The sequence below is a fragment of the Pelodiscus sinensis genome, chromosome 2, assembly GCF_049634645.1.
Source record: "Pelodiscus sinensis isolate JC-2024 chromosome 2, ASM4963464v1, whole genome shotgun sequence".
NCBI classification, from domain to species: domain Eukaryota; kingdom Metazoa; phylum Chordata; order Testudines; family Trionychidae; genus Pelodiscus; species Pelodiscus sinensis.
In genome coordinates this window covers 70,689,181-70,701,249 of record NC_134712.1, presented here as the reverse complement: position 1 = coordinate 70,701,249, position 12,069 = coordinate 70,689,181, and the positions used below count along the sequence as shown (strand labels likewise).

The 12,069-nt window shown below is 41.2% G+C and overlaps 1 protein-coding gene across 25 annotated transcripts in view; it reads left to right on the top strand.

Moving 5' to 3' along the window:
- The window catches only part of DTNA (dystrobrevin alpha), a 343,774-nt gene that overhangs the window by 274,765 nt on the left and 56,940 nt on the right, over positions 1-12,069 (top strand). For 17 of the 25 annotated variants that reach the window (XM_075920737.1, XM_075920736.1, XM_025180859.2 and 14 more), the window contains 2 exons: positions 7,513-7,590; positions 8,283-8,375. The exons of 4 other annotated variants lie outside the window; for them this stretch is intronic. In XM_075920737.1, the coding sequence (XP_075776852.1) occupies positions 7,513-7,590; positions 8,283-8,375 (171 nt within the window). Of the gene's footprint in view, positions 1-95; positions 444-7,512; positions 7,591-8,282; positions 8,376-12,069 lie in introns of those variants that run through there. 4 more of the 25 variants (XM_025180858.2, XM_075920734.1, XM_025180851.2 and 1 more) reach the window with 2 other exon arrangements.

Sequence of the window (12,069 nt, the reverse complement as noted above, 5' to 3'; positions counted from 1 at the left end):
CCTTTGCAATTGTATCAAATATTTTTATTTGATTGATATTTGTATTGAAGCATTTTTCGTCACAACCAGCTTCTCAGTGTGCTCCATCCACCCAGGCATCTTGCATCCTGAGTGTATAACAACAAAGTCCTGTGCTTATGGAAATGGAGGTGGCATTATACATTCATCACTATATCATCCTAACTGCTGGATCAAATGAGACAAAGAAAAATGCATTGGCAAGGGGCAAACCTTTGAGGAAGAACATCTGAAAGAGAAAATGGATGTTTTTCATTGTTTGCTATTTGAGATGGGTTCAAGCCATGAAGTTTGGATTCATAATCAAGCTTTCTCAACATTCATGAGTGTTCAGATTCAGGCTTTTGATTGAGCCTGGTATTTTTTTTTCCACCTGATCTGTTTGATAGTTTCTCTAAACTACCCCACAATAAAAGTCACTCTTAAATTTCACTGCTTCTCCTTGTTCATTTAAACTGTCCTAGTTTGGGCCACAATGGCCAGGTGAGAGCAACAGCTGGAGGAGGCCTTCTGCTACCTGTAAAATCTGTCATTGGAGACATAAAAAACGTTTTATAGCTACAAAAAGCACCACTGGTAGATATAAAAATAAACTGTGCTCAGGGTGGTTTTTTACACTTCTTTGTGCAGTGCAGGATCCACATTCAAATACCATATTTTAAAATAGGATACAAATAACCAAGCACAAAACTATAACCTTCTGATACAAACTTAGTCATTAGTTGTTCCGCCAGCTTACAAATAATTAAAACCACAAGTCCTGTATTTTCTTTGCTTGGCTAACATTCTTTCTTTGTGATCTGGGGCTACCTGGAGGGCTGCAAAACAATTTAGTGGCTTCAATTGTAGTGCAGTTATCAGGGAAATATTAATGTACAGTGGGAAATACCCATGTAAATTCAATTAGCTAAATGCCTGGCTTAATGTAAAAATAAGTGAATTGGGCATTGCAGAGCCTCTTGTCCAATTCAGGATAGATAACTTCAAACACTGCTTCAACTTAATTAAAATGTATTTTCCCTTTGGGTAGCTCTGTACTGTATCTGCTGTCTATCGGTGCTGATCCAAGGTGTTCAGATACCATGGTGATGGATGCGATAGCTCTCTCTTTCTTTCTCTGTATTTAATTTGTTCCCCTAGAATTATCAATATATAGGGCTTGGGGAAGAGGCACGTATAAGAATGATTATCTACATTTTTTTCTCCAGTAAGTTGTTTCTTGTTTAAATATTTAGGATGATGTGAATGAGACCTGGTCAACAGATTATCATTAACATTAAATTAGCTGCAAATGTGTGTCACACAAAAACTTTTCATGATGCCCAAACCCTATATGCAGTCACAGGGTAATTACTGTTGAGTCATAATGGCAGGAGCCTCTTTTTAATTCCAAACAGGATATAAAAGGTGTTGGATAGTTCCCCTCAGCAGAAGGAATTGGGGCAGATGAGGTCAATGTCTCACTTGTACATGCACACACACAAAGGTTAGGCTGAGCTATATTGGCTACTGGTGATGTCTAAATTACCTCCTTTTGGAGGTTTGGCCACTTGAACTACATATAGTCTTTAGACAGTCTGTTCAGAGCAGAGTAGGAATCCTTTTTCATGTCCTCTGGTCAGATTGGCCAACCATCAGCCTGCTTATAAATTCTGATTATGACACTATCTAAATACACTTGAACCTCCATAAGCTGGGTGTCGCTAATTTGGGAACACCTGTGGTTTAGACGCTGGCAGAGGGAGGAGGAAATGTCTCTGCGCTGCTGCTGCTCCTCCCCCTTCCCCAAGCTGGGGGGAACATCAATGCAGCAAAATGCTTCTCTGGAGGCTTTTCTCCCACTGCTCCCATAGCAGTGAGGAGCAGTGGGGTGTGGAGCCACATGTGCCCCTAGGAGCAGGGTGCCAGGTAAGTGCCTCCCAATCCCCTCAAACCCAGACCCTGCACCTCTCGCACCCTCCCTCCTTCCCAGACCCTGCATTTCCACCCCCAGGCACTCCTGCAGCCTCCTTCCCAGATCCCATGTTTATTGCTGTCTATGTTACATGTGTAATAAAAATTCAGTATTTTGCAAAATGTTTTTATTTTCACCTTCAAAACAAAAAGTATACATGAATAGTCATGGTCTGGAAAATTTCCATAATCTGTCCCAAGGTTGCCAGACTAAAGAGGTTCAAGTGTACAACCTAAAAATGATGCTATTTGTGTAGAGATTAGATCATTTAGGTTACTTCTGCTCAGAATTAGAGATTTTACCTTCTCCTTTTTGTGCAAAATCATAGGTTGGTGTCTCATTTTCCTCTCTTAGCAAATGCTGTTTTTGTAGTCAGTGTTTTAAATATACTGTGAAACACACAGCATGCTGGAGTTCTCAAGCATGTGCATATTTACTGGAAATACAGTAGTTAATGATTTCACAACTTTCACCGTTGCTCCTGCTTCGTTATGCTGACATACCCTGGGCAGCCTCTTTTCTATTAAATTTATAAAAGCAAATTAGGTGTGTGTGTATGAAGATATCTGTGCCAGATAAATACACATTCTAGATAGCTTCTCATCTCTCTCAGTAGATGTATACATGAGAAGATATCTAGGTCTTATATTTGTCTTGCACATGTAGCACGGAACCCAATATTTTCAAGATGACTGGAAAGTGATAGCAACATTGTGTATTGTATTGTTTGATAAAACACATATGACTCTGTAATGGGGGGTGGGGGCATAACTCATTTGAAGTCTAGTGACTTGAAAAAGATTTAGAAGTTTGTTTGCTTTTACCCGTAAATCCCATAGCCATTATCTCTGGTTTTGCAATTACATTTTCTTCTTTTTACAATTTTTTTCTCTTCCTGTTGTATCAAAGCTTCACATAGGTGGGAAACTAACTCTGGACCTTGTTCTGCAAACACTTAAATACATGAACAACTTCACACTCACAGATTTTCAGTGGGTGTTGGTGTTTGCAGGGCCAGGCACTAGCTGGCTAGAAACAAAGGGGTCTCTCTCTATGTTCTGTCCACTTTGCACTGAGTGAAGGTGGCACAAAGTGCCAGAATGTGGCCCTAACTGGCCAGCTGAAAATTCTACTGTGGGGGATGGAGCTCTCAGCTAGTATAAAATAACATAACTTATTCTTCTGCCTGTTGCCTTTCCTGAGTCTGGGGTTGGGAGGAGGGGTGAAGGCAAAGTGGAGTCCATCTGCACTTTCTCTAGCTGAACTGATCTAAGGTCCTTTAAAGACCATAGTCAGCTGGTTAAGTTAGCATTTTGCCACTCACGAAAGTGTCCCCTACAGATGCAAATTAGCCTCTCTACTTACCCATTTTGCACATGCAGAAATAAGTGACACCTGTCTTGTGTTTGGGAATGCCATCTCTAGCTTAAAAGCTGGTTCCCCCCAGCACCATCTCCAAGGGGGGTAAGAGAGGTAGTGGCACAGCGGGAAATGGTGTGAGTGGGGACTGATGCAGTCTCTGCTTGTGCCGCTTCTGCTGCAGTTCTGCTTTTGAAATGTACAAGAGTCCCAGTAGGGCTCTTGGGCATTTCAAAACCAGAAGTCCCAGAGGGGCAAGTGGGGGTCTCTGTCATTGCTTTGGTGCTGTTTTTCTTACCTCTGAGCCAGTGAACGGTAAAGCCCTTTGGGTGCAATTCTGTCTCCAGTTACGTCAAAGTTTTGTTGAGTTCAGCAGAACCAGAATTTCATCCTGAACTTTCTCAGATATCTAGTTTTAAAAAGTTGGATTGAAGGGCAGTGCTGGTGCACATATGCATTTTTGTCATGATGACTAGCAAAGGTGGTGGTGGAAAAGTTGATGAAAACAGAGAGTTTAGTTTTCCATAATAGATGAATGCTTCATCTTTTGAGTTAAGTGGTATGCTATCATTTCTGTCCTTTTTATTGCATCTTTCTTCAATAATTGGGTGTGAAATGTAGTAGCCTTCAGGGGTTAGCTGGAACTTTTGTTGAAACAATAGTCAGAGCCACCTTGTCCACAGGATGGTTCCAGGGCAACCACCCTGGGATCCATGCTTCAGGGGACGCAGGGTCCAGTGTGACCTGGAACGTTAGTGGAGGGACTGGCACCAGCAACAGCAGGCAACCCAGCCCCAGCCTGACCCTCTGCATTCCTCCCCACCTCACCGGCTTTTAGCATCGCTTGTGAGGGCAGAAGCCAAATAGGGGCAGGGCATGGGTGGGAACCTGGAGAAAGGGATGGAATGCCAGCGTGGATGGAGGAAGGGGTGGCATGGTGGGTGGCAGATGTATGTCTCAGCTGCCACACTGTGATAAAGAACACAATTATAAGACACATAGAGGAACACAATTTGTTTGGGAACAGTCATCATGCTTTTATAACAGGAAATCATGCCTCCCCTAGCTATTAGAAATCTTTGAAGGGGGTCAACAAACATGTGATCCAAGATGATCAAGTGGATAAAGTACTTTTGGACTTTCAGAAAGCCTTTGACAAGGTCCCTCACTGAAGACTCTTAAAGCAAACTATGAAATTATGGGATAAGAGGGAAGGTCCTTTTATGAACCAGTAAGGCTACGTCTACACTACGTGTTTTGCCGGAAGAGGCAATGCAAATGAAGCTCTGATTAGCATTTTCTCGTGCTTCATTTGTATAATCTCTTCCAATCCATTTTTGCACAAAAACATGCAGTGGGGATGTTTCCTCTTTGTGCAAAAACCCCTTTTTCCTTTTGTGCAAAACCCCCGGAGGCATAAGAATCTTGCACAAAAAGGAAACATCTACACTGCATGTTTTCCGCAAAAACGGATCGGAAGATATGTAAATGAAGCACGAGAAAATGCTAATCTGCACTTCATTTGCATTGCCTCTTCCGGCAAAACACATAGTGTAGACCTAGCCTGTTTAAAAGACAGGAAGCAATGGGTAGGGATACATTGTCAGTTTTCAAGATGGAGAGAGAGAAACATATTCACAAATGATCAGTAAAACTTTGCAGATGATAATAAAATTACTCAAGAGAGTTAAGTCCAAAGCAAACTGTGAAGAGTTAAGAGATCTCACTAAACTGGTTGAACGTACAGCAAAATGGCAGATAGAATTCAAGATAGAAAAATGCAAAGTAATGCACAAAAAAATGATGGGATCTAAATTAGCTGTAACCACTCAAAAAGATTTTTTGAGTCATCGTGGTTAGTTGAAAACATCAACTCCGTATGCAGTAGCATAATAGGGAGCTGGTTTAAAACAAACAACATGCAGTCAGCATGTGGAACTTCTTGTCAGGGCATGTTGTGAAGACCAAAATTATGATTAAAAAAGAATTAGAGAAATTCATGGAGGATATGTCCATTAGTGGCTTTTAGCCAAAATGGTCAGGGATGCTGGATGTTCCCAAGCCTATAACTTCCATATGGCCAGGCCCGGATTAAGTTTGGGGCTAGCTGGGCAGCTGCCCAGGGCGCCAACATATAGGAGGCGCCTGATTGAAGTGGTAAGGGGCGCTCCACGCCCGGGGGCAGGGCCACACATGTGCCGCACGGCCAAGGGCACGGTGCCCCTTACCATGTCAATCCAGCGCTGCGCGCCCGGGGCGGGGATGCGCCATGAGCCCGCTGCCCGGGGCGCAAGTATGGCTCGGTCCCACACTGCATATGGCATATGGAAGTTTGCCATCTGTCATCAGAAGAACCAGCAATATGGATTGGTCTGACTCAGCAGGGCCATTCTTACGTTATGTTCTTTATAAATGCCCCTGATGAGCATTGTATAAAAACATAAGTAAATAGCAAACAGTTTTGCTGCTGTGCAAAATTACTTGATCTAGAGCAGTAATAGAGAGGTAGCCATGTTAGTCTGATCTTGCTAAAACAAAAGGAAAAAATGTAGCACTTGAAAGACTAACAAGATGGTTTAATAGGTGATGGGGCTGGGCCACCCCTTACTGCGGCTCCCCTTGGCTGCAAAGGATGAAACGGAGCCAATGGGAGCCTCGAGGCTCCATGGCTGCAGCGCCAGTAAATAAACAAACCGAGGCAGCCAGTTAATGTGTTTCTGAAAGTGATTTTGCCGAACACTTTCAGAAACACTGGTCTATAGCCCATTCAGACTGTAATAAAGCCGCGAAGTTAGAATCCTTGGGGCCACTCCTTCAGGCTACATCTACACTACAAATTTTGCCAAAAGAGGCAATGCAAATGAAGAGCAGATTAGCATTTTCTCACGCTTCATTTTCATACTCTCTTCCGATACGTTTTTGCGCTAGACGTTTTTGTGCAAAAACAAGCATGTGGACATTTCCTTTTTGCGCAAAAACCCCTTAGGGATCTTGCGCAAAAAGGAAATGTCCACACTGCTTGTTTTTGTGCAAAACCCCCTAGCGCAAATGAGAAAATGCTAATCTGCACTTCATTTGCATAGGCTCTTGCAGCAAAACTCATAGTGTAGACGTAGCCTCAGTGTAATCCTTTGAAAACACTATTGATGAATGATGACTTCACATGGGAGCTGCTAGAGTGATGGCAGAGTGTGATAACACCAGTTTCAGTGAATGATTAATTTGTTGTACCATTGATATTTTTACTGTCTAGATTGTCAGAATGTTGTCTACTCAGATGTATCAAAAGTAGCTGACCCTCTGAATAGCATACACAAGCACTTTGGTCTCTGGTCAGAAAATGCCTGCATGTGCCTAGTCAGACCCCAAAGAAAATTAGTGACTGATTAAAATGGAGAGAGAAATGAAAAAACTTTCACCAAAAATGCAACAGCATGAGAAATGTACTAAGATTTAAATCTCTCAATTTTTATCCAATATATTCTTTTCTTCCCTAGGCATTCAGACATTTCAACATCAGAAAATTATTGTGGCCCTTAAAATATTTAAACCTAAAAAGAAAGCATGACTGATAAATGGATTATAATGAAAAAACAACAAATATATATTAGGGCTGAAAAAGAACATAGTGCATTTTCCAAAGTATATTGGAACTATCCTCAGAAGTACAGATTCAGTTAGATATAGATATTCCTTGGCTACTTCCACACTGAGATCCAACAAATAATGGCAAATAAAGAGAAAAGTTAATTCTACAGGAATCCTCCCAGGAATACCCTGGCTGTTATAGAGGAATTTTCCTCATCTACTGTAAATGCTCGGTATGCTAAAATTCAGTATCAGGGGTGTGAGTGTCAACTTCAGCTGAAACTACTCCAATCTTCAAATAGCTATTTTTGGTTGAAGCTTGTTTTGTTTGGTTATTTCTATGGGTATTATAGTTGAGAGGGGGAAGAACCTCAACAAGCTTCTGCCCAAACAAAATTCCGAGGATTCCATGGTGGGATAATTCTAAGTTTCAATCTTGCCTTTGGTGGGATTTCTCTTTGAAAACTTGTTAGGACCTGCCTACATTTTGCTTCAGCTCAAGGCTCTTGAATGAATTTCCCTGGACTCTATTCTTTAATGAACTTAGTCATCATTGTTTAGCCTCTTCTTAGTTTTCTTGTCTTATTAACTAGCTCTCCTTACAAGAATAATGAAGTAGAGCAGAACAAATTGCTGGCTAGGGCTGCTCCAGCTTTCTTGAAAGGCAAAGGGTAAGTTAAAGAGAGAGTATGTTGGTAGCTTGCACTAACACAACTACAGAAAAAAATTCTTCTGTCTTGCCCCCCCTTTTTTTAATATATACACTTTTTTCACAAGAAAATTACAGTATTTCTTTAACCTAACTAACCCACTGAACTAAGTAGGCTTTGTTTAAATGAATATGTTTATATACCTATTATCTTGATCTGACACTTCCAAACATACGTAACTCTTGATTTTAATCCGTTAATCGTGTGTGTGTGTGTGTGTGTGTATATTCTACATATATTATTTTTATTACCCATATAATGATTATAATACATATATACACTATGATATATTAAAATTGGCTTCATAAGCTGTACTACTTTAAAGTAATTGTCTGTATAGGACTAACATATATTGTGATCATTCCTGGTGCTGAAGCTCCTTCAGCTTCCTTTGACTTAAACAGGAGTTAAAGGTGTTCTGCATGTTCTAGCAGGTTCCACCCATCTTGCAGGATCGGTTGCCTATTCAAGTTGAATTATATCTTTTTAAACAAGTAGAGTAAATAAGAATTTCAGCTCTTTAGTTTTTTTCTAAGAACATTTATTGCTCATTCTTAAATTCCCATTTCACAGTCTTACCTGCTCCTGCTTTTTCTGTTTATTTCTCTCTGTCTGTCTGGATCACACCCTTTTTCCCCCCAACCCTGTTTCAGGTTACAGTACAGCCTCGATGTTGCAGACAGGCTGGCCGATGAACATGTACTCATCGGGTTGTATGTCAACATGCTCCAGAGCAACCCCTCACGGTTAGTGCAGGTTTGGCACCTTTGGGGGTTCTTCAGCAGAGAGACATTGATCAGCTTAAATTAAGCCACAGGCCAATGCACTCTGTATGTCTTAATCGCTTTAGTGCAAGCAGATATTTTAAAACATTAACCCAAAGAATGGATATTGGTGATTTCAAGACATGACACCTTGTGGGTCATGGTGGATCATAGATTTGCTAGCATTCTATCTAGGAATGTTAAGTAGCAAAGTATCATAAATAATGGGTTGGCTAAGAATTACCATGCAAACTGGCTTGTGATACTGTTTAGTAGTCAGTACTGTACTTGATGATATGTAAACCTAGCCACACCAGTGATTTAGAAGCTTTCTTCTTTCAAGGAATTAATTTTTGTGCTGGCATATAATGTGCAATTCCAGTTTATTGTGTAAATGAGAAATGGTGGTGGTGCAGTCCAAAAGAGAAAATGGTTTATTGGCCCATTAAAGGAGGAACATTGTTTCAATTGTATGTTTGTACATAAGTCAGCCATTCTTCTTCAATCTGGTTGACTTTTGCCATGTTTAAGCCCATACATATGTAGATTTGCCATTATCTCTAACTCAGAGCCAAGTACAGCCAGTTTCGAATCAGGTAAGTTGCACAGTGCTCTTTAGTTCTACTTGACTAAACATTTAATTGTATGTCACCACCCTAAAAGATCTGCTGCCGTCAGGATTATAGATGGTCACTCTGAGCGGGCCAGCATATTGTGGGGACACCTGGCCTTCTGTGCAGTACACACAGGAACATGGAGAGGAGTTTAATGCAAATAACTACAAATTCTTCTTTGAGTGCTGGTCTTTATTCAATATATGAGTGATTTAGGCATTATGCCTGGCTCCCAGATTTCATCATGCTCAATACTAGCAGTGTAAGGAAAGGTGCAGACCAAATCTCTCTCCAATTCCTACTTACAGCTATATGGCCTGAATCAGAATCCTCTGTGTCTGGAGTTATCCTCATTCTGCCATTGTCTCTGTAAATATAAGTCTACTTAGTTTGTAAGTGGTTTTATCTTGATTTTTATGGTATTCTCGTAATTAATGTAGCTTAGTGTTTTCTCCGTTCCTACTTTTGAGAGCAGGACTATGCCCAGAATCCCAAGATTTAAAAGCTAACTCTCATTTTCTCTCCTTAGTCAGCAATTTCTACTTTTACTGTGTTGGGAAGGTACACGTCTCCACCAAGTGCAATATTTGTTGTTCCTTCCCACCTCAGACCCGAGAGCATTGAGGAAAAAGGCTCTACTCCAAGTATTTCATAGAATAGAAATGGAAGGATGGGGGCCCATTCTCAACCTACTTCAGCTAATTATTTTTATTCATAAATTAAAATTCTGCATGAATACACTACCATCAATAATTCCCTCTTTGGAAAAAAGACATGATTCACGGCTCTTGACATGAAAGAAGCTTACTTTCATGAGGACATTCACCCACCCCACAGAAGATTCCTGAGGTTTCTGATAGGACAGAAATACTAGTTCAAGTTACCCTGTTTGAGGCTGGCAGTAGCATCCAGGATCTTCATGAAGGTCCTCTCATCTGTACTGCCACCACTGAGACAAAATGGCTCCACTATCTTCACTTACTTGAGCAATTGTCTTCTAACAGGTAGATTCTGACTGGACATCCAGAGAGCAACTTTATCATTACGCTGTATCCCAGTGTCATTGGGAATCTGTCTAAACATGGAAAAGTCTCCTCTGACTCCTACGACTCCCACACTATTCATAGACTTTATAGGGCCAACCCCAAAGTTGACTGCAGCAGGAGTGTACCTACAGATTTCATGCCATGAACACTGTGATAAACCAAATCACTCACAAACCCCAAATAATCCAGGTTTCTCTCTGCTGGGCCACATAGCCTTGTGAACTCACATCACACCATTTGCCAAACTATATCTCTATTTACTATAAGCCTGGCTTAGGTCAGTATTAGGTCAATAAGCCAGACAGACAGCATGAACACATAATTGCCAGTCTCTATCAAGATCAGGGCTTCTCTCATCTGGTGAACATATCTGAAACACATGTGGGTTAGAACCAATTTCCTGCCTGCTACTTCCTATGTGACCATAATCATAGGTACGTACCTCCTATGCTGCGGAGCCCACATGGACAATCATATGATTCAAGCTTCACGGTCACTTTGACAGATCAGGATACAAATCAATCCCTTGGAACTATGAGCAGTCAGATAGGTCTGCAGTGCATTCCTACCACTCATATGATCTAGATATGTCTGGTTAATGTCAGGAAAACATGACAACCATCTTCTACATACACAAACAAGAAGAGGTGTGATCCTTCTCATTGTGTATAAAAGCCATCAACTTCTATACCTGGTGTATCTGGAGCTACATAATGATATCTTTGACTTACCATTGTGGTGCTCAGAACTCATTGGAAAACAATCCCATCAGGCACTTTGCCACCAATCATGAAAGGAAGATACATAGTTTGGTGCTGGACAGCATTTTCACTTAGTTGGGAATGCCATCTTGGGATTTGTTTGCCTCCCAAGTAAACAAGAAGCTCAGTGTCTCATCTTCCAAGACAGCACAAAATCTAGAGTCTAAGGGCATTGCCCTTCTCCTTCCCTGGACAAGGCATCTGAGGAATACCTTCATCCAATCTCACTACCCCAACAAATTCTACAGAAGATTTATCTTGACAAAGTCTGAGTCATTCTCATTGCACCTAATTGGCCCAAACAATTCTGGCTTCCAGACCTCCTACAGACGTCAGTCCAGCAACTCTTCAGCATTCAGCCCTTCTTAGAGCTGCTAACTCAAGAGAATGGCAGTATTGGGTATCCCCACCAAGATGCTCTTCATATCATGACTTGCGTATTTGGATAGTCATCAAACCTAAAATGCTCATGTTCGAAGGCCATTCAAACCATTCTTAAGTGCATCAGGGAAGATCCTCCCAAAAAATTTTACCTCACCAAATGGAGGCATTTTTCTACCTGGTGCATCAGAACTAGTTATTATCAGGGCCAGCAGGTATTCCTGCTGTTTTAATCTACCTCTTCACTTTCAAGGCCATTGCATTTGGGCCTTTCTGTTAGCTTGCTACAGGTCCACATAGCAGCAGTTAGTGCATTCCACTCTCCAGTGGATGGCTATTCTGTTTTTGCTCATCCAGGAACAAATAGATTCCTAAAGGGCCAGACTTGTATCTTTTCACCAGCAGTGAAACCAAAGTCACAATCTCATACTTTCAGCACTTACTGGGCCACTTTTGAAACTATTGGACACATACTTGATAGCTCACCTGCTATGTTAAAGGTTGCCTCTGTGGTTGCCATTACATTGGCCAGGAGGGCGGGTGAACTGAGAGCTCTCCTGGCCGACCTGCCACACAACACATTTTATAAAGAGAAGGTATCCTTACACCTCCATACAAAGTTCATGCTGAATGTAATTTCCAGGTTCCACATTACCCAATCAGTTCACTTACTCCTGTTTTTCCTGAAGCCTTATGCCTCCAGTGAGAATAACAGCTTTATCTTCTGTGTCAGATGAGCATTGGTGTTCTATCTTAAAAGAACAAATCTGTTTAGAAAATCACCGAGACTATTTGTTATTATAGCAATGTGAATACAGGGACAAATGGTATCTGCTCAGAGCCTCTCTGAGTGGATTTTTCCCTGTATCTTCCT